The sequence below is a fragment of the Oratosquilla oratoria genome, chromosome 7 (genome assembly GCF_046742065.1).
Source record: "Oratosquilla oratoria isolate Oo_2021 chromosome 7, ASM4674206v1, whole genome shotgun sequence".
NCBI classification, from domain to species: domain Eukaryota; kingdom Metazoa; phylum Arthropoda; class Malacostraca; order Stomatopoda; family Squillidae; genus Oratosquilla; species Oratosquilla oratoria.
Genome location: NC_134783.1, coordinates 7,707,026 through 7,734,993, shown reverse-complemented (window position 1 = coordinate 7,734,993; position 27,968 = coordinate 7,707,026). Strand labels below are relative to the sequence as shown.

The window sequence follows — 27,968 nt, the reverse complement described above, 5'->3', positions numbered from 1 at the left end:
GGAACAGGGGGGATAGACAGCAATGGAGGCAGCAAGCTATTTACCTAATTGTAGTATACAGGAAAGGAGCAGCAGTTGTTGGGTCCCATCTCCTATTCTCTAATTTTCTAACATGTATGGTTCCAATTTAATTTACATCTTTGATTTTCAATTATCACATTTAAATTCCACATATACATCTACAGTATATGGGAAAATTATTTCTTTACATCCTTTCAACATGTGGTCTTTCTTAATTTACTTCTATGACCTCTTAAAGCCCTCCCATCTTTAATCAGGAAATCTCTTCTATCAATACAATTTATCCCCTTCAGTGACCTGAACACTAATTATGTCACCTCTTTCTCTTCAATCTTTCCAAGTTGGTAGGCCCAGTATTTTAGTCCTTCCTCATATGGTTTATCTGCCAGATTTGGGACCAGTTTGATTGCTGCCCTTTGTATTCTCTCAATATTGCTTATATCCTGTGTGGGGACTACACTACTGACACACATTCTAGTTTTGGATGTATCAGGGTTTCGATGAGTTTTTTCATCATCATCTGCAGTAGTCCATACGTCTCTCCCACAATCCTGCTGATATGTCTTTCAGGTGACAGATTGTCTTTTATCAACACTCCCATGTCTTTCTCCTCTTTTGCTTTTGTGATGGGTTCGCTTTCCAAGGATGGCCTTTTGTTCCCATTGCCCATTTCCGTTTACTTTGTATTTTTTGGTATTGAACTACATTTCCCATTCTTAGCTCTATCCAAAAACAGTATCTAGATCTTTTTACAATACTCTACTCTCTCATTTGTCACTCTTCTCATGTTGGCATATCTTGTTCCTTCCATTATGTCATTAACATAGACAAGAAACATTACTGGTGCAAGCATTGAACCTTGTGGAAATCTGCTCATTATTGCTCTCCAGCTTGACATTTTGTCCTTTACTATTGTCCCCATGTATTTTTCCTTCAAAAAGTCTTTAATCCACTTAGTTGTTTGCCTCTCAGTCCTCCAACATGCTCCAATTTCCACACAAGTCAACTGTGTGGTACTTTATCAAATGCCTTCTCTCTTGTAACACATCGATCACTATCGAGTAAAAGCAGGTTCAACACATGACCTTCCAAATCTGAAGCCAAATTGACTGTCAGAACGTTCAAGATATTTCAACCATCAATCTTTCATAATTGTTTCACATAATTTCACTATTGTGCTGGTTAGTGATACTACCCTATAATCTAGTGGGGGTTTCCATCTTTATGAATTGGCACCATGTTTGTCCCTTTTCCAATCAAGTGGCACAATGCCTTCTTTCAATAAACATGTAATAAGACTGTGGATCTTGTCTGCTAGTTGTTCCCTACATTTTAAGTATCCAGTTTGAGATCCTGTCGGGTCCTAAAGCCTTTGATCCCAGGAGATTGAGTACATCCCTCACTTCTACATTTATATTGGCTAAACCTGGTATTTTGCTCCCCCCACTTTTTTCCAAAAAGTTGTGCTCTTTTGTGAAGACCAATTGGAAACCTTCATTCATTATTTCTGCCTGAGCTGAGGCCTCTTCAAAGACCTCGCTATCTACTATATCTCTTTTAAAATTGCTTTCTTCCTCCCTGCAAATTCTGGTATAATCATTCCTAGCTTGTTTGTAAACTTTTTATTTTATTGCTTATTTTCTTCATTTTCCCCAAGCCACATCCCTGGCCTTTTTTTGTTAAACCTGTCCTGTTTTTGCTTCCTCCTTTGTCACATGTTTGTTCATTCCTAAGTTGTAAATGTCAAAAATTTCCCATTTCCTCCTTATTCATGAATTCCTCCCAGTTTGTTTCTTCAAAGCTTTTTTTTCAACACTAAGTAATCAGCTTTCCTGATTCATTCCTTGGCTATATTTCCTCATCCTCCAGATGAAATCCAGTTGTAACATGTCCCTTTTCCTTTTTGGGCAAAGGTAGTTCAAGGAGTTGATGATGTCTGGCTCTTTGGTTAGTAACAGGTCTAATCTTGTGGGAGTGTCATCTCCTCTTACCCGTATCACTTCCTTTACCCACTGGGTCATTGTGTTCTCCATTGCTATACTCAGCAGGGTATTTGCTTGGCTGCTTGTTTCCCAATCCTCCCAGTTGACCTCAGCACAATTAAAATCTCCAGTAAGGACCATGTTACTACTCTGTTCAATATTTTACTTTAGGAAAAGAGCTGTATCCAATAACATTTCTTGTCTTGGAGGGAACATATGCCACTATGAAGACTCTTTTATTGTGCCATTTAGAATTGATCTTTAGGTAAATTGCTTCAGACCTGCCTTCACTCACATCTGCTTCTTCCACCTCTATGTCGCTTCTCACCACAAACATTACTCCTTCACCCTTTTTATCTTCCCTGTCTCTTCTCCAGGAAGTGTATTTCAAAACTTTGGGGGAGTTTAGTCTCTACTAGACACAATATATCAGTCTCATTTATCTCCAAAGTTTCCTTGGAGTGCTTACTTTGAAATACTGCCTTCTTGTTTTCTTAGAAACAATTTCCTCACCTTCGAATTGACAACTTTCAAAAAAAAGTTCTTTGTTCTTTCATTTTTGGCTTGAGCTTTTGTCTTTGCTTGTTCCTCCTTGTTAACATCTTTCCTACATACATATACCAAAGGCTTTTTTCCCCCTTACCTGGGAGGTAGCCAAAAGAAAAAGGCATAGAAAACCACTCCCACCCATTTCATCCCCTACATACTCCACTCACTCTCCCCTCCCTCTTATTTTGGCACCTCCTGGATCATGGGTCATCCCTGGGTCAGAAGCAGTGTCCCAAGACATGGCATATCTATAGCAAGGCCACTTCATTAGTTCAGCGACCCCCCTCTCCGTCCCCTCATGCAAAAAATGAGAACACGGGGAGAAATCCCTTTGGGCTGTGTCAATTTATTTCTCATGCATACTCCCTTACCCCCCATCCCCTATGCATTGCATCACAGCATCATCCATACACAACCCTTCTCCATTCACCTCTATCTTCTGTCCTCTCCTGTCCTTCCTTAACAGACATTTCTCTCTTTCGAAATGCCTGTTACCCCATCCATCCATCTCATCCTAGGATGCCTCCTCATGTTCACTCCTTCCACACCTCTTTTGCTAATCTTTCTTCACTCATTCTTTCCATGTGTCCAAACCACCCTAATACTCTTTCATCAACCCTATCTCCCAACTCCCTTTCCACCCCTGTTCTCCTCCTCACCTCATTTCTCACTCTAGCCTAGTAACCCCTATCATACTTCTCAGGGTTTCATCTCAAACACATTCAAACTCCTTTTCTCTTCCTCTCTATGTTCCATGTTTCTGCCCCATACAATGCTGTCGGCACAATCACTCCTTCTTAGCATCCATTCCCAAATGTCTGTCTCATTACACTTTTTAATCCCCCCAAGGCATTTACTCACTTCTCTCAATCTACATTCTACCTCCAACCCCACTCCCTTTCCTGCCACATTTGCACCCAAGTATCTAAAACTATTCACTTCCTCCAGTCTCTCTCCCTTAATACTCACTTCCAGTTTTACTCACATTTATCTTCAGCTTCCTTCTTTCACACACCTTCCCAAACTCTGCCACTAACTTCCTCAATCCCTCCTCTGATCCTGCTACAAGCGCACTGTCGTCAGCAAACAACAACTGGCTTATCTCCCACTTTTCTCCATTTTCTTTAACCATCTCCAATTCCTGACCCACTATCCTTGCATTCACCTCTAACACCACCCCATCCATGTATAGATTGAACAGCCAGGGTGACATAACACATCCCTGACGAAGTCCCACCTTTACCTTAAACCATTCACTCTCTCCATTTCTAATCCTAACACAAGCTCTACTACTCTTGTAAAAGCTCTTGACTGCTCTAAACAGTTTTCCTCCTATCCCATATATTTGCAATACCTCCCACAGTGCCTTCCTGTCTACCCTGTCATAAGCCTTTTCCAATCCATAAAAGCCCAAAAAACATCCTTACCTTTTCCTATAGCTTTCTCACATGTCTTGCCACAAAAATCTGATCTACACAACCCCTACCTGTCCTAAAACCACACTGTTCCTCACCAATTCCCTCTGTTCCTCTCCTAATCCTCTCAAGACCCTCCCATAAGCCTTCCCAACTACACTCAACAAGCTCATCCCTCTGAAACTACACTGGCCTACCAGCTCTGGTGCTTGGCCTTCAAGCAAAAAATTCCATAAATCAACCTCTGAAACTACTACATTCACACTTGTCCCCTTTTCCTTTGTAAAGTGGAACTATACAGGCACTCCTCCAGTCCTACAGCACTCTACCCTCTCTTAAACATAAAATAACCTCACCAGCCAGTCCACCATAACTGTACCTCCTTTTTTCAGACATTCTGCATGGCATCCATCAAACCCAGGTGCCTTACCTACTCTCATCATCTTCAGAGCTGCTTTCACTTCATCCTTCCTTGAACTTTATTTTCATTGGATGTGTGCAATTTCTCTTATACTTGCCTAACCTATACATGTTATCAATCTGGTCTGTTACATCCAAAGCCTTCCCTAGAGTTGATGTGATTTCCTTAATCATTCGAGTTTCTTTTTCTTGATGTAACTTCCATAAGGTTGTATTCTTCCTGGGATCCAAAGATTAAGACACATCTAGACTTATCTACAACATCTCTGAGATTTTTTTTTTTAACAATAACCTTGACTATCTCTTTCCTGCTGATCCATGATCTCTCCTATCCTCATTTGTTGGTGGCCTATCTTTTTCCTCCATGGTGTTAAGATTTCTCTCGTTTATCATAGATTCATTTTCCCTTCTCAATTTATCAATCCCCGTTTTCTGAGCAAGGTTTGTTTCCTTTTCCTGCTCAAATTTTTTCTCCAGATTGTGTAATCTAGCTTCATGTGAGGAAATTAGGTCTCTAAATCTTTCCAACATGGTGGTGCAAGGTGGTCTGCTTCTTCAAAACCGGAGCAAATAATTACCATCTCTCAGGCCCCTAAATCTAACATACCGTATATTTCCGTGTATAAGACGAGGTACAAAATTAGAGCAAATTTTTATGAATTTATCTCATATCGGTAGTATAAGACGACTGCTAAATTACAAAAGCATCAGTGTATCAAACCTACCGTACAAAAAGAATTGTTTTGATTACGTTTATCAGCTGTTTTTTCCGCTTTTTCTCTTTTCTTTCTCATTACTTAACTGTATCCTTATACCAGATAAATTACTTACTGTATCCTTATAAATTCAAAATAAATGAAATAACAAAGCAAATCATGTATCATGATTTTCTGAGAACACACGTCAACTAACAAAAATTATTTGTTTACGTTCCTGGTTCAACTACTGTAATATATTTTTTTATTGATAAATAAACGTTTTATATACTGTAATCCAAAATTGTTATTTTCAGTCTTAAAAATTACTGAAAAGTTAGTGAAAAAAAAAAGGTTGCTATGAACGCAACCAGTGCTTGATGTTTACATTTTTTCAGCTGTGTTAAATGTGCTTACATAGAGTAGTTAAAAGTACCGTAATTTCAATAATATAGAATTATTCCTCGAATTTATCAACAATTGCCATTTACTATAAAGATATGCCAATAATATATAAGGTAAATATGGTTTAGTTACCTTTATTACCAGTTCTTATCATAATGTGAATCATTTCCTGTGTATCGGTGGTTATCGGCAGGCTAGCCTACCAAGTCATCTCACGTAGAATTCAAGGTCTGATTTTTATAATGGCAGTATAAGACGACCCCCAATTTTAAGGGGTGAATTTTTGGATTTTAGGGTCGTCTTATACGTGGAAATCTACGGTAACACTTCCCCCCCCCCCCCCCTCAGTGTTTGCCTTCCAGCCAGGTTACTCCATCCAGATCCCCAATGTTTGGGGCCACAATCCCCAGCTCTGCAAATTGCATCTCCTATTTAATTTTATAACATACCTAGACTCAAATTTATGTACTGTTCCAACTTAATCTATATATTTGATTTCCAATTATCATATTTAGATTTTAATTTCTGTATTATTTGAACTTGGGTTATATCACCTAAGCTATTTCTATATGGAAAACTATTTCTTCACATCCTTTTTCTTAATTTACTTCCATGACCTCTTAAAGTCCTCCCATCTTTGATCAGATCTCTGCAATGTATCTCTTTTAGTGACCTGAATACTGTAATTATGTTACCTCTTTCTCTTCAATCTTTCTAGGTTTGGCAGATCCAATACCTTTAGTCTTTCTTCATATGTTTTATCTGCCAGGCTAGGGACCAGTTTGGTTGCTGCCCTTTGTATTCTCTCAATCTTGTTTATATCCTTCACTCTGTGTGGGGACCACATTACTGATATATATTCCAGTCTTGGATATATCAGGGTTTTGATGAGTTTTTTCATAATCTTTTCATCCAAATAATGGAATGCCACTTTAATTTTCTGAAGTAGTCCAGTCTCTCCCACAATCCTGCTGATATGTATGTCAGGTGACAGGTTGTCCTTTATCAACACACTCAAGTCTTTTTCCTGTTAAGTGTAGTAGGGAAGGCTTATGGGAGGATCTTGATTGAGAGGATCAGTGTGGATTTAGGACAGGTAGAGGTTGTGTAGATCAGATCTTTGTGGTAAGACAGATATGTGAGAAAGCTATAGGAAAGGGGAAGGATGTTTTTTGGGCTTTTATGGATCTGGAAAAGGCTTATGATAGGGTAGACAGAAAGGCAATGTGGGAGGTTATGCAGATTTATGGGATAGGAGGAAAGCTTTTGGGAGCTGTCAAGAGTTTTTATGAGAGTAGTAGAGCTTGTGTCAGGATTAGAAATGGAGAGAGTGAGTGGTTTGAAGTAAAGGTGGGACTTCGTCAAGGATGCGTTATGTCGCCCTGGCTGTTCAACTTATACATGGATGGAGAGGTGAATGCTAGGGTAGTGGGTCAGGGATTGGAGATGGTTAAAGAAAATGGAGAAAAGTGGGAGGTGAGCCAGCTGTTGTTTGCGGACGACACTGCGCTTGTGGCAGGGTCGGAGGAGGGATTGAGGAAGCTGGTGGCAGAGTTTGGGAAAAGGTGGAGTGAAGGTGGAGGTAGAATGTAGATTGAGAGAAGAGAGTAAATGCCTTGGTGGATTAAAGAGTGTCATGAGGAATAGACATTTAGGAATGGATGCGAAGAGGAGACTGTATGAAGGAGTGATTGTGCCAACAGCACTGTATGGGGCAGAAACGTGGAACATAAGAGAAGAAGAGAGAAGGAGTTTGAATGTGTTTGAGATGAGGTGTCTGAGTAGTATGGTGGGGGTTACTAGGCTGGATAGAGTGAGAAATGAAGAGGTGAGGAGGAGAACAGGGGTGAAAAAGGAGCTGGGAGATAGGGTTGATGAAAGAATATTAGGATGGTTTGGACACATGAAAAGAATGAGTGAAGAAAGACTAGTAAAAGAGGTATGGAAGGCAGATGTGGAGGGAGTGAACATGAGGGGACGTCCTAGGATGAGGTGGATGGATGGGGTGAAGGGGGCTTTGGGGAAGAGGGGAATGTCTGTTGAGGAAGGAAGGGAGAGGACGGAAGACAGAGGTGAGTGGAGAATGGTTGTATATGGATGATGTTGTGATTGCATGAGGAGGAATGGGCAGGGGGTGGGGTAGTATGTGTGAGTAAATTTTGACGTAGCCCGAAGGGATTTCTCCCCGTCCTCTCCTTATATGCAAGGGGGGACGGAGAGGGGGGGTTGCTGATTAAATGAAGCGGCCTTGCTGTGGATGTGCTGTGTCTTGCGACACTGCTGACCCAGGGCGGTGGGCAAGGTGCAGGGATGACCCGTCATCCAGGAGGTGCTCAGATGAGAGGGAGGGTGGGAGGGGTGTGGAGTGTATTTAGGGATGAAATGGGTGGGAGTGTTTTTTATGCCTTTCCCTTTTTGGCTACCTCCCTTGAAAGGGGGAAAAAGCCTTGGTATATGTATGTATGTATGTTTTTGTAATGGGATCACAGCATGGTGATCAGAGGCAATCTGCTCTTCGGTGATTTCCATCCAGCTTATATACCAGGTCAGGTCATGATCTGCACTTTAATTGGCTTCTTGGGAGAAATGTCAATGCTGCTGGGAAGTCAGATGCTAGGACATTCCCAAGCCGCCAACCTGGCTGGGACTACACATGCATTCCCATGAGACTCGGTTTGTCTAACGTGACAAGGCCGGGTGTTCATGACTGGTTGTCCCCAGGGGACTTCAGAGCACCGAGTGGCTGGGGATGGAGGTGCATTCCCAGAACCAAACAGCTAGGTCATGGTCGTGTCGTGAGGCATTTGGACAACTGCCTAACATGCCATTATTAGTTTTTCCATCTACTTTGTTGGTCAGTTTTTCCCATTTTCAATGTTGTTTATTAAACAAAATTTGGGATATTTCTATTTAAATTCTTTAGATGTTCTATCATCTGACTCCACCACAAAAGCAGGGTCATCCACAAACAACAAATGTAATTACATACATATACCAAGGGCTTTTTCCCCCTTATAAAGGAGGTAGCCACTCCAACTTCATTCCCACATACTCCACTCCCATTTACCACTCTCCTCCCTCCCTCTTTTCTTGGCTCCTCCTGGATGACAGATCATCCCTGCATCTTGCCCACTGCCATGGGAAAGAAGCAGTGTAGCAAGACACAGCACATCCACAGCAAGGACACTTCATTTAATCAGCAACCCCCCCCCCCTCTCCGTCCCCTCATGCAGTAAAAAATCTGGGGAGAAATCCCTTCAAGTTCTGTCAAAATATCATTCACACATACTCCCTCACACCCTATCCCCCACCCACTGCTATCACAGCATCATTCATACACACTCATTCTCCACTCACCCCTATCTTCTGTCTTCTCCCTTCCTTCCTCAATAGACATTCCCCTTTTACCCCATCTATCCATCTTATCCTTGGCCACCCCCTCATGTTCACTCCCTCCATATCTGCTTTCCACACCTCATTTACTAATCTTTCTTCACTCATTCTTTCCATGTGTCCAAACCATCCAAATGCTCTTTCATCGACTCTATCTCTCATTTCTCTTTCCACCCCAACTCTCCTCTTCACCTCGTTTCTCACTCTATGACATTCAAACTCTTCCTCTCTTATGTTCCATGTTTCTGCCCCATACAGTGCTGTTGGCACAATGACCCCTTCATACAATCTCCTCTACGAACATTAAATATAATAGAAGAAAAGAAAGAAAAAGAAAAAAGAAACTTACCTGCATTCTTTATGGAATCAGGAGAAGTCTTTGTGAGCGAAGTAATAGGACTGAGAAGGTGAAGTGGATTTGTAAGCTGACTGCGTCCACGACTACGTTTTTTCTCCAACTTGCCACTCAAAAGTTGAACCTCACATCCAATCATTTGTACTGCTACTTCAAAGGTTTCCCCTATGGCTTTCACAGATTCTGAAAAAAAAAAAAAATATAAATAAAATAAATAAAAATTATACATATGACAAGGGCCTTTTCCCCCTTACAAGGGAGGTAGCCAAAGTCAAAGGCAGAGATCCACTCCCACCCATTTCATCCCCACATACTCCACTCCCATTCTCCACCCTTTCCCCCTCTTTTCTTGGCTCTTCCTAGATGATGGGTCATCCCTGTATCTCATCCACTGCCCTGGGTTGGAAGCAATGCAGCAAGACACAGCACATCCGCAGCAGCCACTTCATTTAATCAGCAACCCCCCTGTCCCCTCATGCAGAAAATGAGGGGATGGGGAGAAATCCCTTCAGACTGCATCAAAATATCATTCACACGCACTCTACCCTCTTTTATACGAACATTAAACAACCTCACCATCCAGTCCACTATCACTGTACCTCCCTTTTTAGACACTATGCATGACACCCATCTAACCCAGGTGCCTTACCTGCTCTCATCATTTTAATAACTGCTTTCACCTCGTCTTTTCTTATTTCTCCTCCGTTTTCCTTATTCATCCCTGTCAATTTCTTAGTGCTTCCCACTGCAACTACCTTTCCATCCCTATCCTCCTTCGCATTTAACAACTCCCAAAAATACTCAGCCCATCTTCCTCTTACTGCTGCCTATTCCATTATCATCTCTCCATCTACACCTTTTACTTTTTTTCTCCAATTGATTCACCTCTTCCTCTCTTACCCCCATTTCACATCTACTTTCCTTTTTGCTTCCTTTATTTTATCCTTTACTTCTCTTTTCATTGTACCTCTCATATGATTCATCCTATTTTGCAACCAAATGTGAATGCTTGTTTCTTCTCTTCTACAACCTTCTTTGCTTCATCATCCCACCACTCACTACCCTTCCTTCTATTTCATCCTGTCCTCCTTGTTCCACACACCATCTTTGCACACTTTGTGACATCCCCATTCCTAGTTCTACTCTATCCTTCACTCCCACTCTTCTCTCAACTTCTTCTTGTATTCCTTCTTCTTTTCTTTCTCATTCAAGCAGTTTAATCTAAGCATCTCCCTACCTTCTGTCCTTTTTCTCTTTCTCCATCTACCCTCCACTCTCAACTTACCTTCCACCAAAAAATTATCTGATATTCCCCCACTCTCTCCCCTAAGAACATGCACATCCAAAACTCTTCCTACTCTTCTTCTGGTTACTACTCTAGTCCACTGAAGTTCTATCTACCACCCTTCCACCCACCACTCTATCCCATATGTACTTATGCTCGACTTACTAAACACTGTATTTGCTATCAACTCTTTCTAGACACATCTCCACCATCAACTCTCCAGTATGATTTTTCCTGGCACTCCACACTTCCCACTCCATCTATTGGTTCATCTCCTACCATACCATTGAGATCTCCCAATACCATTACATTGATATTTGTCCCCAAACCCTCTATGCTCTCATTTAAATCTATCCAAAAAGCCTCCCTTTCCTCTACACTCTTCTCACTACCAGGGCCATATGCACTTTCCAGTTTCACCTCCATGCACATTAACCTTGAAGAATCCTCCTTCCACTCCACCACATGTTCACCTATCTCTTCTCTTACTGGTATAGCCACCCCTTCTCTCCCTCATCCTCTCTTCACTCCTGACACCCTCCCAAACTCAATACCTGTAGTAGGGGAGAAAGAATACTACCACCAAGTGATCCCACTTCAGTTGTAAGAGATGGCAAAAGAGAGAGAGAGAGAGAGAGAGAGGACCAGGCATCCTACTCTGTCCCCCCAGGAGGGGTATTCCTAAATAAAGCAAAGGCATAAGAGGGTCTGAGAGATTTCCAACCAGACCCCTAAGGTTTGGGTCTTTTCATGTGTGTGGGTGTGGTACACATACCAAAGGCTTTTTCCCCCCTTACAAGGGAGGTAGCCAAGAAACAAAGGCATAAAAACCACTCCCACCCATTCCATCCTCACATACTCCACTCCCATCCACCACCTTCCCTCCCTCTTATCTTGGCTCCTCCTGGATGATGGGTCATCCCTGAATCTCGCCCACTGCCCTGGGTCAGAAGCAGTATCGCAAGACACAGCACATCCACAGCAAGGCCACTTCATTAGTTCGGCGATCCCCCCCTCTCCGTCCCTTCATGCAGAAATGGAGAAGATGGAGAAATCCCTTCAGGCTGTCTCAATTTATTTTTCACACATACTCCCTCACACCCCATCCCCCACCCACTCCCCCTCATGCATCACAGCATCATCCATATACACCCATTATCCATTCACCCCTATATTCTGTCCTCTCCCATCCTTCCTCAATAGACATTCCCCTTTTTCCCAATGTGGTACAGATGAGATTAAAAGGGAAGAGATAGGCAGTATGTTTGTGAGAAGAAAGATAGATATTTTGGCAGTGAGTGAAACTTAGCTTGAAAGGGAGGGGCAAGTTTGAGTTTGGGAGTATTGAATAAAAAATTATGATAATGATAATTATAATTGCCAGCTATAATAAAGCCACAAATTCTGGTCAGTGAAATTTAAGGCAACAATTGTATGGTGTACTTCAAAATATGTTACAACCAACATAAACGACCCAAGAGTACATGTCACAACTTCAACCCCTCAACATCACCAACTGCATTTTGGTATGGTCCTAAGCCAATTTAGCAATATAGACAAAATTAGTTTTTGTAAAGTCATTTGGCTCTATTGTTATGGAGTAATTGTACACAAAACTTGAAGATCTTACCTATCATTTCTTCTTCTGATTTAATGGTGACAGCCATGTTGTTGAAGAATCTAACATTCATGGAACGAAACATGTGGAAGTAGCCGGCCTGCCCATCAACCAAGTAATTAAAGCGAATACACTGATAAGGACGACTCTGCTTAAACACTGTCTGGCTGTGTATACAAAGGAAAAAAAAATATGATGACTGAATATTAAGAATCAATATTAAGAATTACTGTGTATTCAATCTGGAAAAAAAAATCATAAACATGTTTCATCATAAACAATCAGTACTTATCCTCTGACATATATTCACTGCTGGTACACAGCCTTTATTATTAATACCTGAGTAACCTACACAACTAAAAGACATCACAAAGCTAATTAACAAGAAGAAAGCTGGGAAAACACAAATATAACTTATGACAAATGTAAAGAACTATAAAAACTTTAAAAATTAAAAAAGATAACCCACCACTGACTTATGAAGCAGTTGAAGCAACCCATGGAAAAATGCTATCACCAAATAAGTGATGCAATATTATTAACAAACATATGTATGTACCTTTTGGGTTTTTCACCCTTATAAAGAAAGGTGGTCAGCCAAGGCATGCACCCACCCTTCACCCATCCCATGCTCAACCAACACCCATTTGTTTTCTCTTTTACATAAACTCCTTGTGTATGCAGGGCCATCCCTGTTCCCTGCTCACAGCCAGTGTCAAGCAATGCAGCCAAACAAAACACTTCCACAGCAGGGTCTGACAGCCGAAGCTTGTCCAGCACTACTTTAATCCATAGAGACAACCTGCCTCATACACCCAAGAATTTACAGAACAGACAAGTAGAAATAACTTTAGGTCATGTCAGTTTATCATCCACTCATACCTATCTGTTGCCCTCTCCCTTCACTGTTCAACAGACATTCCCTTTATATTCAAGACCCAGTTCTCTCCATCCCTCTATCATTCGCAGTCTTCCCCTCAAATTCCCTCCATCCTTAGCTGCCCTTGACACTTTTCGTTTGTATTTTTACATTCTTTCCATATGCCCAAACTATCCCAGCATTCTTTGATTAACCCAAACTGCTTGTCACTTTTCACCAACTCTGCCTCATTTCTTCAAAATAAGTTTCAAACCTACATAACTCAATACAGAAAAATAATTAAGATATATTAAAAATCAAACTAGACCCCTTTATCTAACAAAGATATGGAGTGGGAAATAAAGAATTTTATAAATTCCCACACAGGAGGCCCAGATACAATCTTGAACATCCATCTAAAACACCTCAACCTAAATGCAATAAAGACCTAGTCTGGTATTTTCAACCACTCTAGGTTGTACAATACAACCCAACAAACCACCAAGAAATATATGGCATCTTACAGACCAACCTCATTACTAGCCACCATATCTAAGTTAATGGAAAGACAAGTTGCAGAAAAACGACTAATCTACCACCTCCCAAAACCATCATGAATATGTATACTTACATTTTGCTCTTCTTAAATATGGTTTGTTATTGGGAACTTCCTTTCTAAACATCTCCAATATAATCTCTTATTGTAGGTTGTGCTACAATCTATTCTCTACTGGCTCATCTCCTAGTCTAGCATTGAGATTCCCCAGTACCACTACATTTACATTCCTCCCAAAATGCTCTAACACTTGTTTAAATTCATCTAAACAGCCTCCCATTACCCTTCACTTTTCTCACTGCCAGGAATATATCCACTCACAAAAACCCACATCTCCCATTAGTTTCACCTTCACCCACAACCTGGAAGACACTTCCCTCCACTCCATCACACACTTTCCTATTTCAGCACATACCTGTAGAGCCACTCATTCCCTCCACTTCATCACTCCAAACAATCTCCCCACCATACTCCCAATTTCAAATTCACTCCTCCCCTTCAATTCAGTTTTACTTAAAAGCTAACACATCCATCTTCCTTCTCACAAACTGCCAACCTCCTTCCTTTTGTACCACTAACAACACACCCAATTATTAGTGTTCTGGTTGGAGCCCTCCTCCTAGACCCTCATATGCCTTGACTTTTTGTAGGATGAATATATAGAGTACAATCCCTAGTCCCATCACTCCACCTTAGTTGCCTTTTCAGACACCCATGGGAAACAGTGGCAGAAACCCCCCCCCCCATCACACACACACACCATTACCACAAGGGATCCAGAAATAGTCATAGGAGTGGTACATGCATACATATACCAAAAGCTTTATCCCCCTTACATGGGAGGTAGCCACAAAACAAATGCATAAAAACCACTCCGACCCATTCCCCACATATCCCACTCCCATCCACCCCCTTCCCTCCCTCTTATCTTGGATCCTCCTGGATGATGGGTCATCCCTGAATCTCATCCACTGCCCTGGGTCACAAGCAGTGTCGCAAGACACAGCACATCCACAGTAAGGCCACTTTATTAAATCAGTGACCTCCCTCTCCTTACTTCTTTCTTTTGCACATCCTCTCAAACTCTGTCACTAACTTCCTCAATCCCTCCTCTGATCCTGCTACAAGCACAGTGTCATCAGCAAACATCAACTGGCTTATCTCCCACTTTTCTCCATTTTCTTTAACCATCTCCAATCCCCAACCCACTACCTCTCACACCATCCCATCCATGTATAAATTGAACAGCCAGAGCAACATAACACATCGCTGACAAAGTCCCACCTTAACTCAAAGCACTCACTCTCATAAAATCTCTTGACTGCTCTCAATAGCTTTCCTCCTGTCCCATATATCTGCAATACCTCCAAAGTGCCCTCCTGTCTACCCTGTAATATGCCTTTCCAAATCCATAAAAGCCCCAAAAACATCCTTACCACAAAAATCTGATCCATGCAACCCCTACCTGTCCTAAATCCACACTGTTCCTCACCAATTACTCCCTCTGTTCCTCTCCTAATCCTCTCAATCAAGACCATCCCATAAGCCTTCCTAGCTACACTTAACAAACTGATCCCTCTGAAACTACTACACTCCCACTTGTCCCCTTTTCCCTTGTAAAGTGGAACTATACAGGCACTCCTCCAGTCCTGCAGCACTCTACCCTCTCCTAGACAAACATTAAATAGCCTCACCAGCCAGTGTCCACTATCACTGTACAGGAGTCCCTCAAATAGCGCGGGGGTTAGGTTCCTGAAATTACCGCGTATGACCAAATCCGCGTATGCTGACTTTCCATATTAAATACCGAGAACCGTATGTATGTGTATGTGTTGGTGTGTGTGTGTGTGTGTGTGTGTGTGTGTGCGTGTGTGTGTGTGTGTACGTGTGTGTGTGTGGATGTGGCGTATGTATGTGTTTGTGCGTATATACATGTGTATGTGGTGTATATACATGTGTGTGTATGTGGCGTATGTATATGTGTGTGTATGTGGCATATGTATGTGTGTGTGGCGTGTGTGTGTGTGTATTTACCTAGTTGTATTTACCTAGTTGTATTTTACGGGAAGGGGAGCTATGCTCGTGGTGTCCCATCTTCATATCTCATTTTATCTAAACTATTTTTAAATTCATGTATTGTTTTTGCACACACCACTTTCTCATCTAACTTGTTCCAACTCTGTGAGGAAAGCTGTTCTTTTTCAGATCTCTTCTATAGCTGTCTTTTTTTATTTTCTTTCCCTGTCCTCTTGTATTTCTATCATCCCATTTTATCAGATTCTCTCTATCAGTAATTTCTATGCCTTTCATGATTCTGTAAATAGCTATCAAATCTCCTCTCTTCGTGTGTGTGTGTGTGTGTGTATTTACCTAGTTGTATTTACCTAGTTGTATTTTACGGGAAGGGGAGCTATGCTCGTGAGGTCCCGTCTTCATATCTCATTTTATCTAAACTATTTTTAAATTCATGTATTGTTTTTGCACACACCACTTTCTCATCTAACTTGTTCCAACTGTCTATTGCTCTGTGAGGAAAGCTGTTCTTTTTCAAATCTCTTCTATAGTTGTCTTTTTTTATTTTCTTTCCGTGTCCTCTTGTATTTCTGTCGTCCCATTTTATCAGATTCTCTCTATCAGTAATTTCTATGCCTTTCATGATTCTGTAAATAGCTATCAAATCTCCTCTCTCTCTTCTTTGCTCTAGTGTCTGTAGTTTAAGTTTTTGTAGTCTCTCTTCATATGATAGTTTTGAGAGTGTTGGTGCCAGTTTAGTAATTGCTCTTTGTATTCTTTCAAGTTTTTTTATACATTTTTTTGTACTTGGTGACCATATCGTTGCTGCATATTCCAATCTTGGTCTTATCAGGGTGACTAGGATTTTCCTCACCATTTCTTCATCCAGGTATGTAAATGCCACTTTGATTGTTCTTATTAAATTATAAGTTTCTCCAAAAATCTTATTTATATGTTTCTCAGGTGACATATTATTCATAACAATGACTCCCAGGTCCCTCTCATTTTCTACTCTTTTTATTCCTTCTTCTCCCAAATTATATGATCCTGTTATTCTGTTTTTGCTTTTTCCAAATTCCATTATACTACACTTTTTTGTATTGAACTCCATCTCCCACTTCCTACTCCATTCTTGTACTTTATTTAGATCTCTCTGTAGTGATTCACAATCTTCTTCAGTTTTCACTCTTTTCAGTAATTTTGCATCATCTGCAAAGAAGCTCATATAGCTTTCAATTCCTTCATCCATATCATTAATATATATAGCAAACATTATTGGGGCCAGAACTGTTCCCTGCGGGACACCGCTTATTACTTCATTCCATTTTGAGTGCTGATCTCTTATCACTACTCGCATTTTTCTTTCTTGCAAAAAGTCTTCCATCCAATTTAGCAATTTACCTTGTATTCCTCCTTCATATTCTAATTTCTTAAGCAACTTCTTATGTGGTACTTTGTCAAAAGCTTTTTTTAGGTCTAGAAATGCACAATCAGCCCATCCATCTCTTTCTTGTATTATATCTATTAGCCTTGAATAGAAACATATTAAATTGGTGACGCATGATCGTCCTTGTCTGAATCCAAATTGCCTTGGATTTAGTACGTTGTTTTTTTCCAAGTATTTTACCCATCTACTTTTGATAATTCTTTCACATATTTTTGCTATTGTACTTGTTAGAGAGACTGGTCTATAGTTGGTAGGTTCTTCTTTATTTCCTCCTTTATATATAGGTACTATATTTGCTTTTTTCCAATCTTCTGGAACTTTTCCTTCTTTTAAGGAACTGCTTATTATGCTATGTATTTTGTCTGCCAGTTCATTCCTACATTCTTTCAGAATCCAGTTTGCTATTTCATCTGGCCCATGCGATTTTCTGACATCAAAATTACCCAAGTGTGTCAATATTTCATTCTTCGTTACTTCTATTTCTTCCATAGGGGGGACTTTTTCCTTCCACTCAATCTCTTCAGGTTGTATATTTTCCCTTGTAAACACTGATTTAAAATGTTTGTTCATAATTTCTGCCATTTCCATTTCCTCAGTGTATTCAACTCCCCCTTGTCTTAATTTCTCCAAGTCTTGTTTGTTTTTCAGTTTATTGTTTACAAATCTGTAGAATAGTTTTGGTTGATCTTTACACTTTTCTATAACATCTTTTTCATATTTTCTTTTTTCCTCTCTGCACTTTTGTACATATTCATTTCTATAACCAGTATATATTTTCCATTTTTCAGGTCTTCTGTCTTTTTTCCATCCGGTCCAGGCTTTGTCTCTTTTGTCTTTTAACTCCCTACAACTTTTGTTGTACCAGCATTTTACATATTCTTTTTCTTGTTTTTGTCTTGGGACATACTTTTCCACTCCTTCTTTGTAAATTTTTGTCAAAATATTCCATTTCTCTTCCACTGATGTTTCTTCTTTGTATATTTCTTCCCAGTTTTCTTGTTGGAAGAATTCTCTTATTTTATCAAAGTTTGTTTTTTCATACATCATTCTTCCTTTTCTATATTGTTCATTTCTTTTCATATATTTTTCTTCATTAAGTTCCAGTTCAATCAATATGTGGTCACTTTTACCTATTGGTGTTTTATATTCAATCTTGTCCACTATTCTAGGTTCAGATGTAATTATTAAGTCTAGCCTCGATGGTTCTTCTTCATTTCTATACCTAGTGTTCTCTTGTATCCATTGTGTCATTGAATGGTCAGTAATCATCTCAAGTAGAGCATTTCCCCATGAGTCATCACCACTCTTTACTGTCATTTCTTCCCAGCAGATTTCTTTGCAATTAAAGTCGCCCATCATAACTATTCTTCCTCCGTCTTCCATTATTTTAGTTAATGCTATCTTTGTGTCCTCTAACATACTTTTATGTTCATTCTCCTCCCATGAGGCTGTTTTCGGAGGCACATAGTTGATCACAAATTTTCTGCTCTTCTTATCTCGGTCTTCCACTTCTATCATAATCATCTCTACTGTATTCTTTCCATATATGACACCTTTCACGTTTATATCCTTCTTTGTCAGGAACATAACTCCACCCCCTTGTTTTTTCTCTCTGTTTCTAATCCAATAATTGTATGTATCATGTCCTACACTGTTGGGTGGTAGTGGGCCTTTTAATTTTGTTTCTACAATTCCCATTATGTCCGGTTCTTTTTCTTTCAAATAATCATTCAGTTCATTCAATCCTGTTATCAATCCATCTATATTTGTGTAAGACACTCTTAGTTTTCTGCCACTTCCATTGTGTTCTCTGTTTCCCTTATGTTTTTCTTTAGTATGTCGAACTGCTTTATTTTCATGTTCACTACTCTCCAATAGAATCTCTCTTTCTCTGACTCCGTTCTTTCCTCGTTTTTTGCCTTAGCTTCAATTCTTTTCTGTTTTTCTGCCTCTCTTTCCTCCTTATTCATTTCTCTTTTTATCCATACCTTTTTATATTGATCATTTGTTGCTAGTTTCCCTGTCTTGGATAGAATTTTCTCTGCCGTTGTTTGTGACCTGAATTTAATCTTAATTGGTCTGGTCTTATCTGTACTATATTTTTCGAGTCTGAATTTTTCCTCAATTTCCTTTATAATTTCTGGTTCATCTTCCTGGACTAATTTTAATAAACTGCTTACCCTTTCATTTTCCTCCTTGATTCTTGCGGTTCTATCTGGGTTATGTTTCTCTTCCATTCCTAATATAATTATACATTTCTTTTTGTCAGCTAATTCTCTTACTATGTTCTCCTTCTGTCTCATCACTTTAATAACTGAGTCTTCATTATGTTCTTTCAATTGCTGTTTGACTATGTCAGTGAATGAAACCTTATTCCCTTCTTGAGTTATTCTCCAATTTTTAGCTTCTGTAGCTATTTTCTCACTGTTTTCATTACTATTCTTCTTCAATTTCTCATTCTCCTCCTTTACATTTCCTAACTGTCTTTTTAGGTCCTCTACTTCTTCAGTTAAGTTTCTGTTAGCCTTCTCTAGTTGTTCCAATCTTTCAATTCTTTGGAGAATGGAGCCTACATTACCTAACTTACGTTCCAAGTCCTCGATCACCTTATCAACTCTCTCCTCTAGTCTTATCAGTCTGGGGGGGGTTGTGTCCCCCCCACCCTCTTTAAATCCCTGGAACATATTCTCGTCACTTTCTACTGTATTTCTCCTCTCTATACTTCTAATCTTTACATTTTTATTTGCCATTTCGTCATCCGGTGGTCGTTTCATGTTGACCTTCCGCCCGTCTGCCTGGGCCAAGTCCTCCACATCCTCATTACCTTCCATTTCCCCAGTAATCCCTCCCCCTCTCCTCTTTCCTTACTTTCCCACTACCTCACGAGCAATTCCCCCCCCCTGCAAATACAAAAAGGCACTTCTCTTTGCGTTGGTATCCTCAATCTGCACTTTTCTTCAGAGCGTTCGTCAAGCCGTCCGTTCGTTGAAAGTGTGTGTGTGTGTGTGTGTGTGTGTGTGTGTGTGTGTTAACATGTACAAGTAAGCATGTACGTGCGTGTGTCTGTGTTCGTATTTGTGTGTACATGCACGCGCATGGTTGTCTAACACGTGTCTACGTGTGCGTGTCTACAAGTGTGTAAGCGTGTATATGTCTGTTTTTGATCTCCCAAACCACCACAGCCAGTAATAAGAACCTCATAAGAGAAATTAAGACACGACAAGTGCAGTCATTATCAGACTTATTAGTTGTGTTCCAAACGAAAGAAACATTACACTTTAACAGGTTTGAGCAGTAAAATTGTTTGTGATGGTGCCGCGTGTGTGCATATTCGTGCCCGACTCGGCGCGAATTTTAAAACGGTTCTCTACATTTGAGATGGTTTTCAAATAAAATCCACGTATGATTGAATCCGTGTTATTCGAATCCGCGTTATTTGAGGGACCCCTGTACCTCCTTTTTTTTTTTAGACATTCTGCATGACACCCATCCAACCCAGGTGCCTTACCTGCTCTCATCATCTTAACAACTGCCTTCATCTCATCATTCCTTATTTCTCCTCCATTTCCCTCATCCATCAATGTCATTTTCTTAGCGCTTCCCACTGCAACCATCATTCCTTCCCTATCCTCCTTCACATCTAGCAACTCTAAAATAATATGCCCATCTTCCTCTTACTGCCTTCTCTTCCATTATCATCTCTCCATCTGCACCTTTTACCTTTTCTTCTCTACTTCATTCACATCCTCTTCCTCTCTTAATTTCATCCCAAAACATGTTTTTATTACTTTAAAAAATTTCATAAATACTCTTACTCCATTCCACATATGCTCTCTTCTTTGCCTCTTTTATCTTATGCTTTACTTCTCTTCTCTTTTCTTTTCTTTGTACCTCTCATATGATTATCTTGTTCTATTTTGTAACCAATCTGTGAAAGCTCACATCTTCTCTTCTACAACCTTCTTTGCTTCCTCATCCCACCACTCACTACCCTTCCTTCTATTTCATCCTGTCCTTGTTCCACACACCAACTGTGCACACCTTGTGACTCCCTCCTTGAACCATCTCCATTCCTCCTCCACTCCTAGTTCTACTCTATCCTTCACTCCCTCCCACTCTTCTCTCAGCTTCCTCTTGTACTCCTCAATTTCTTTCTCATTTAAGCAGTTCACTTTAAGTGCCTCACTAACTTCTGTCCTTTTCCTCTTTCTCCATCTATTCTCCACTCTCAACTTACCTTCCACCAAAATATGATCTGATATTCCCCCACTCTCTCCCCTTAGAACATGTATATCCTTATCTCTTATTATACTCTTGGTTACCACTATATAGTACATTAATCCTCTATCTACCACCCTTCCATCCACCACCACCCTCTCCCATGTGTACTTATGCTTGACTTTCTTCCTAAACACTGTATTTGCCATCAACTCTCCAGTATGATTTTTTCCTGGAACTCCACACTTACCAACCACTCTGTCTATTAGTTTATTTCCTACTCTAGCATAAGTCTCCCTATACAAATACATTGACATTTCTCCCTAATCCTACTATACACTTATTCAAATCTATCCATAGAGCATCCCTTTCCTCTACACTCTTCTCACTACCAGGCCCATATGCACTTACAAAAACCCACATCACATTTCCCAGTTTCACCTTCATCCACATTAACCTTGAAGAAACCTCCTTGCACTCCACTACACATATACCTATATCTTCACTTACTAGTATAGCCACCCCTTCTCCCCCCTGGATGTTAGAAGTAGTAAAGGGCAATTTCAAGGGACAGCTGTAGTACAGAAGCAGCATCATTCCTCCATGGATAGTACTCTAACATAGACAAATGATGTTTATTTCTGGTCCACAGGGGTACCCTAAAACAGTCCCTACAGCACTGGCTGCATGTTACCATGTAATCACTACTGCGTGTTACCATGCAGTCAATACCCCAGTGTGGAAACTTTCTTTTCTGCTGTCCTTAAATCTCTCCTCTATCACTTCCAGGACAACCAGTTTTTTTTTTCCATATGCCATTCTTCTGTATTTGTTCCTAAAATTAACATAAGAATAGATGAAGGAGACTTCAAGAGACCATAAAGCCTACACAAGGCAGTTCCATGTCCATTACCACCTATCATCCCCATCCATAGTTATCTAACCTCCTCTTAAAACAACCAATAATTTCAGTGCTCACTACATGCTTACTTAGTCTATTCCATTTGTTAACCATTCTATTAATAAACCAGCATACATAATGCATACTATTATTATTATAGATACAGCACTGTGACAAGGAAAGCAATGAACAAGAAAAAAGAGAAATATTAAATAATAGATAAGAGGAACTTTGAGGGCAAGATTCTCCTACATGAGGTTTGGTGGCCTCTTATCATACTTGAGATGAAACTTGTCTTTCTCTCTAAGTATTTTCTGACATATAGCATTATTAATGTTTTCTTTATTGGGTTGTGATAAAATACCTTTCCCTTTCTTATCCTGTTGGGGTTTGAATACTTGAGGACAGGTTGGGCACTCCCACTTTGTCTGGGGATAAACCAAAGTTGAAAAATAAATATACATACATACACATACCTACATACATATATACATACATACCAAAAGGCCTTTTCCCACTCATGGATGAATGGATTCCTGTCTCCCACCACACTGATTAAAGGCAATTGAGCATTACACAGCACCTCCATGGCAGGGCCCAACAAGTGAAACTAGTTTTCTCTCATTGCTTCACTACATGGTGACACCCTCCCTTATCCACTTGAAAAATTTAAGAGTAGATGTGTTTAATTTCCTCTATTTATAACCACTCTCCATTAATTCATTCCTTTTGCACTTTCATTCTTGCTTGACAAAACATTTCTCTACCTTCAAATGTCCCCTTTGCCCAATTCAGCCACCCTCATTCTCAGTCTTCCTCAAGTTAACTTCATCCAATTCTGCTTTTCATATTCTTTTTGATAATCTTTCCTCACTCATCTTTTCCAAAAATATGCCCAAACTACCTCACCACTCTTTCATCTACTCTGTGCCAGCTCTTTCCACCCTTGCTCTCTACCCCACATCCACATTTCTCACTCTATTCATCATGTTTAGGATTTTCCTTTCTTCCCTTTTTAATTTCAGTCTCTGTTTCATATCATGCCTTGGGTAAAATCATTCCCTCATACAACCTTCTCTTCGCATTCATCCACTGACACCCATTTCTCACAACTTCATTCCCCCCCCACCACAGTACATTTACCTGCCTCTTTTACTCTATAATTCACATCCTTCTTCACTCCCCTACCCATCACCACATGTGACACCAAATACTCACCACTTCCTCCAGCTTCACATATTTTAAATTCACATCCAACCTGCCACCATCATCAATCCTTAAAAATCTCATTACCTTACTTTTGCACTGATTTAATTTCAGTATTCTACTCTCACACACACTCTTAAACTCCATCAATTGCTTCAGTCTATTCTTTCCCACCTCAGCCACAAACACAAGCCATCTGCAAATGAACTGGCTTACCTCCCACTTCCCTCTACTTTCACCCAAAAACTCCAATTACTCATCCAACACTTGTCACATGATGACATTACACAGCTCTAGTGCAGCCCCTACTTGATTTTAAACCATTCACTCTCTCCATTCCTGACCCTCACACAAGCTTTATCGTATAAAAAAAAAATTACTGTCCTCAACAGATTTTCCCTTATCTTGTGTATTCTCAATACACTCTACAAAACACATCCTTACCCTTTGCCAAAATCTCTCATCTGTCTTACTGTAAATATTTGATCTATGCACCCTCTTCCTCTCCTACTGTTCTTCCTCAACTATTCCCTCTGTTCCCCTCCTAATCCCCTCAATTAACACCCTTCCATACACCACTTAACTGACTGATCCCTCTTAAACCTATTATATCCTTATCCCTTGTCCCTTTGTATGGTGGAACTATATATGCATTCCTCGAATCTACTGGTACACTTCCTTCCTTTTGACACCCAGTAAACATTTTCCCAACTATTTCACTATAATTAGTCCACCCTTTGTGAGACACTCTACATGACAACTATGTAACCCATGTGCGTTACCAGCTTTCATCTCTTTCAGTGCTCTTTGTATATCCTCTTTTGCTCACTTTATCATTCTCCTCTCCCATCGGTCATTTTCCTGGCCACAATCAAAGCCTCACTATTCCCTTCTAAATTCTACAATTCCTTGAAATAAAAATCCTGCAGCTCCACAGTAGCTGGCAATGGTCTTGGTGCCTTCCCACAGATCTCTTTGGGAAGAAACCTTGGATTATTGTTTGTGTTGTATCAATCAATCAATCAATCTGTTACCCTAAGTCTCTTTCAAAAGACCAACAGCTCTTGGATAGGCCCATAAGTCACTCAGGGAAGTCATATTTTGTTTAGGGATTGTTTGTGCTGGGCATCATACAATGAGGTGCTTTGTGTCTTTTGTGTGGTAGCTGCATCTAAGGCAGTTTGAATCTGTGGCCAAGCCTATTTTGTGTTGATACTATTGCATTGCTGTATGGTGTCCTGAATACAAACATGCCAGTGTGGATTTTTCCAAGGGGATGATGTTTTTGAGGTACAGGAGGAGTATTGATTTCAGTGGTCTGCCTTGGAGAGCTTGTTTAGTGATCTGAGTGTGAATGTGTTTTTATGTGGATTTATCATGTCATGCAGGTAGAAGGTTGTATATGTGGATATATGCTGGGGTGTTTTATTTTGGTCACATTCAGCTGGTAGTGCTTGTGTGATATAAGATGGATGGGTGGTGTTTAGGGTTCTAGCATAGAAATGTGTACCCATTATTTTCATGTGATGTTCCCAAGGGAGGATTTTAGTTTTTCTGTGCAGGTGTCTTATTGGAGTAGTTTTAGTGTATTCTGTTATTACTCTCCGTGCTTTATTTTGTATTGTTAGCAAAATGTTTGTGCTTGTTTTGCTAATAATTGGGGACCATGCTATGGAAATATACAAAGGATTACAAAGGCCGAGCATGCCGACAGGAGACCTTTTGGTCCATATCTAGGTCGGATGCAAAAAAAATCATAATAATGATCAAATAATAAATAAAAACTATAATAATGTAAATAACAAATAAAATACATAAATAAATGCATAGGTATAGTTAAATAATAAACAAACAGGTAAATAGTAAATAATGATAAATTGACATATAACTAATAATAAATGAAAATCAGACAGACAAATTATAACAAAACAAAAACAAATAATATAAAATAAATTATAATCATTACAGCATCTTGCTTAGGTGTTTATCTAAATGATTTTTAAAGCTTTGAACTGAACTACATTGCACTACCTGTGCAGGAAGTTTATTCCATTCATTAACTACATGGTTGGCAAAGTTATTTCTACCTACTTCCAAATTGAATCTATTTCCGGACAGTTTGAGACCATTGTTTCTTGTCTGATTCTCATTCAATGTGAAAATTTGGTCACTTTTGATGTTGTCAATTCCCTTTAAAATCTTAAAGACCTGTATCAAGTCACCTCTGAGTCTAAGCTTTTTTAGGGAAAACAGATTCATATGTTTTAGTCGATTTTCGTATGATTTATTTTTGATATTTGGAATCAGTTTTGTGGATCGCCGTTGTACTTTTTCCAGTCTGTCAATGTCTTTAACGAGATTCGGTGACCATGCGGAAACAGCATATTCTAAATGTGGATGAACTAATGATTTATATAGCTTGTTAATGAGTGATGGACTTTTGAAATCAAAAGATTGCGCAATCAGTCCTAGAATCTTATTTGCTTTCTCCGAGGCTGAAATACACTGCTTGGATGATTTGAGATCGTTACTGATAATTACGTCGAGATCTTTTACACTATCCACTTTTGTTAATGAATTTCCAAATAACTTGTAATCGTACTTACTGTTATTTTTACCTATATGCATTACCTTGCATTTACTTGTGTTAAATTTCATTAGCCACTTTTCAAACCATTGCTGTAATTTATCTAAATCTTCTTGAATATCTAATTGGTTTGAGTGATCATTTGCCACTCCGCACAGTTTTGTATCATCAGCAAATTTGGAAACAGTAGCTTTTAGTCCATGGTCTATATCATTTATATATACTATGAATAGAAGTACCCGTCTGGGGTATTGGCTGCTTGCTATTGTGGCAAAGTAGCATGCAGTCGATACTTTAGGGTCTATATGGGGCGCCCCTACGGACCAGAGCCACACATCATTTTGTCTATGATAGAGGAAAACTCTGTTCATAGAGAAATGATGACACTTTTATACTACAACTGTCCCTCCGTTATGCTGTCCCCCAACCCCTTGTTGCTGTCCTGTACCATTTCTCTGAGTATTCTTTTTCTCTGTGTGTGTGTGTGTGTGGGGGGGGATTCCCTGTGGTGGGGGAAAAGAATACTGCCACCAAGTATTCCCACTTGGATCGTAAGAGGCGAGAAGAAAGGGACGGGGATTGGGACTAGGCATCCTTCTCCTTGTAGCCCCACAGGGCACATTCCTAAAAGTAAAAGCAAAGGCATAAGAGGGTCTGGAAGTTCTCGGACCAGCACCCTAAGGTTTGGGTCTTTTAATGTGCGTGGATGTGGTACAGATGAGAGTAAAAGGGAAGAGATAGGTGGTATGTTTGTGAGAAGAAAGATGGATGTGTTGGCTTTGAGTGAAAGTAAGTTGAAAGGGAAGGGCGATTGTAAGTTTGGGAGTGTAAGTGGGAGGTTATCAGGAGTGAAGAGAGGGCGAGGGAGGGAAGGGGTGGCTATACTAGTAAGTGAAGAGATAGGTAAACGTGTAGTGGAGTGGAAGGAGGTTTCCTCAAGGATAATGTGGATGAAGGTGAAACTGGGAAAGGAGATGTGGGTTTTTGTAAGTGCATATGGGCCTGGCAGTGAGAAGAGTGTAGAAGAAAGGGAGGCTTTTGGATAGATGAGTGCATAGAGGGTTTAGGGAGAAGTGTAAATGTAATAGTACTGGGAGACCTTAATGCTAGGGTAGGAAAGGATCCAATTGATGGAGTGGTTGGGAAATGTGGAGTTCCAGGAAAGAATGGTAGTGGAGAGTTGATGGTGGAAATGTGTCTAGAAAGAGAGTTGATGATAGCAAATACAGTGTTTCGGAAGAAAGTCAAGCATAAGTACACATGGGAGAGGGTGGTGGAGGGAAGGGTGGTAGATAGAGCTTTAATGGACTATGTAGTGGTAAATAGGATTATGATAGGAAGAGTTAAGGATGTACATGTCCTAAGGGGAGAGGGTATATCAGATCATTTTCTGGTGGAAGGTAAGTTGAGAGTGGAGGACAGATGGAGAAAGAGGAAAGGGACAAAAGGTAGGGAGGTGCTTAGAGTGAAATCTTTAAATGAAGAGGAAAAGGAGAAGGAGTACAAGAAGAAGCTGAAGGAGGAGTGGGAGGGAGTGAAGGATAGAGTAGAGGTAGGTATGGAGGAGGAATGGGGATGGTTCAAGGAGGGAGTCACAAAGTGTGCAAAGATGGTGTGTGGAACAAGAAGGACAGGAGGAAATAGAAGGAAGGGTAGTGAATGGTGGGATGAGGAAATGAAGAAGATTGTAGAAGAGAAGAAGCGAGCTTACACAGATTGGTTACAAAATAGGACGAGGGAGTCATATGAGACGTACAAAGAAAAGAAAAGAGAAGTAAAGAAAAAGGTAAAGGAGGCAAAGAGGAGAGCAGATGTAAAATGGGGTAAGAGTATGACAAAATTTTGAAAGTAATAAAAAGATGTTTTGGAAAGAAATTAAGAGAGGAAGAGGAGGCAAATCAAGTAGAGAAGAAAAGGTAAAAGGTGCAGATGGAGAGATGATAATGGAGGAGAAGGCAGTAAGGGGAAGATGGGCAGAATATTTTAGGGAGTTGCTAAATGTGAAGGAGGATAGGGAGGGAAAGATAGCTGCAGTGGGAAATG

At 40.0% G+C, this 27,968-nt stretch overlaps 1 protein-coding gene across 2 annotated transcripts in view; it reads right to left on the bottom strand.

The window, feature by feature from the left end:
- sp3 (phosphatidylinositide phosphatase spermathreecae) overlaps positions 1-27,968 on the bottom strand; it is a 183,581-nt gene that overhangs the window by 8,750 nt on the left and 146,863 nt on the right. For both annotated transcript variants that reach the window (XM_076187778.1, XM_076187779.1), the window contains 2 exons: positions 12,151-12,305; positions 9,230-9,418 (listed from right to left, as the gene is read on the bottom strand). In XM_076187778.1, the coding sequence (XP_076043893.1) occupies positions 9,230-9,418; positions 12,151-12,305 (344 nt within the window). The remainder of the gene's footprint in view (positions 1-9,229; positions 9,419-12,150; positions 12,306-27,968) is intronic.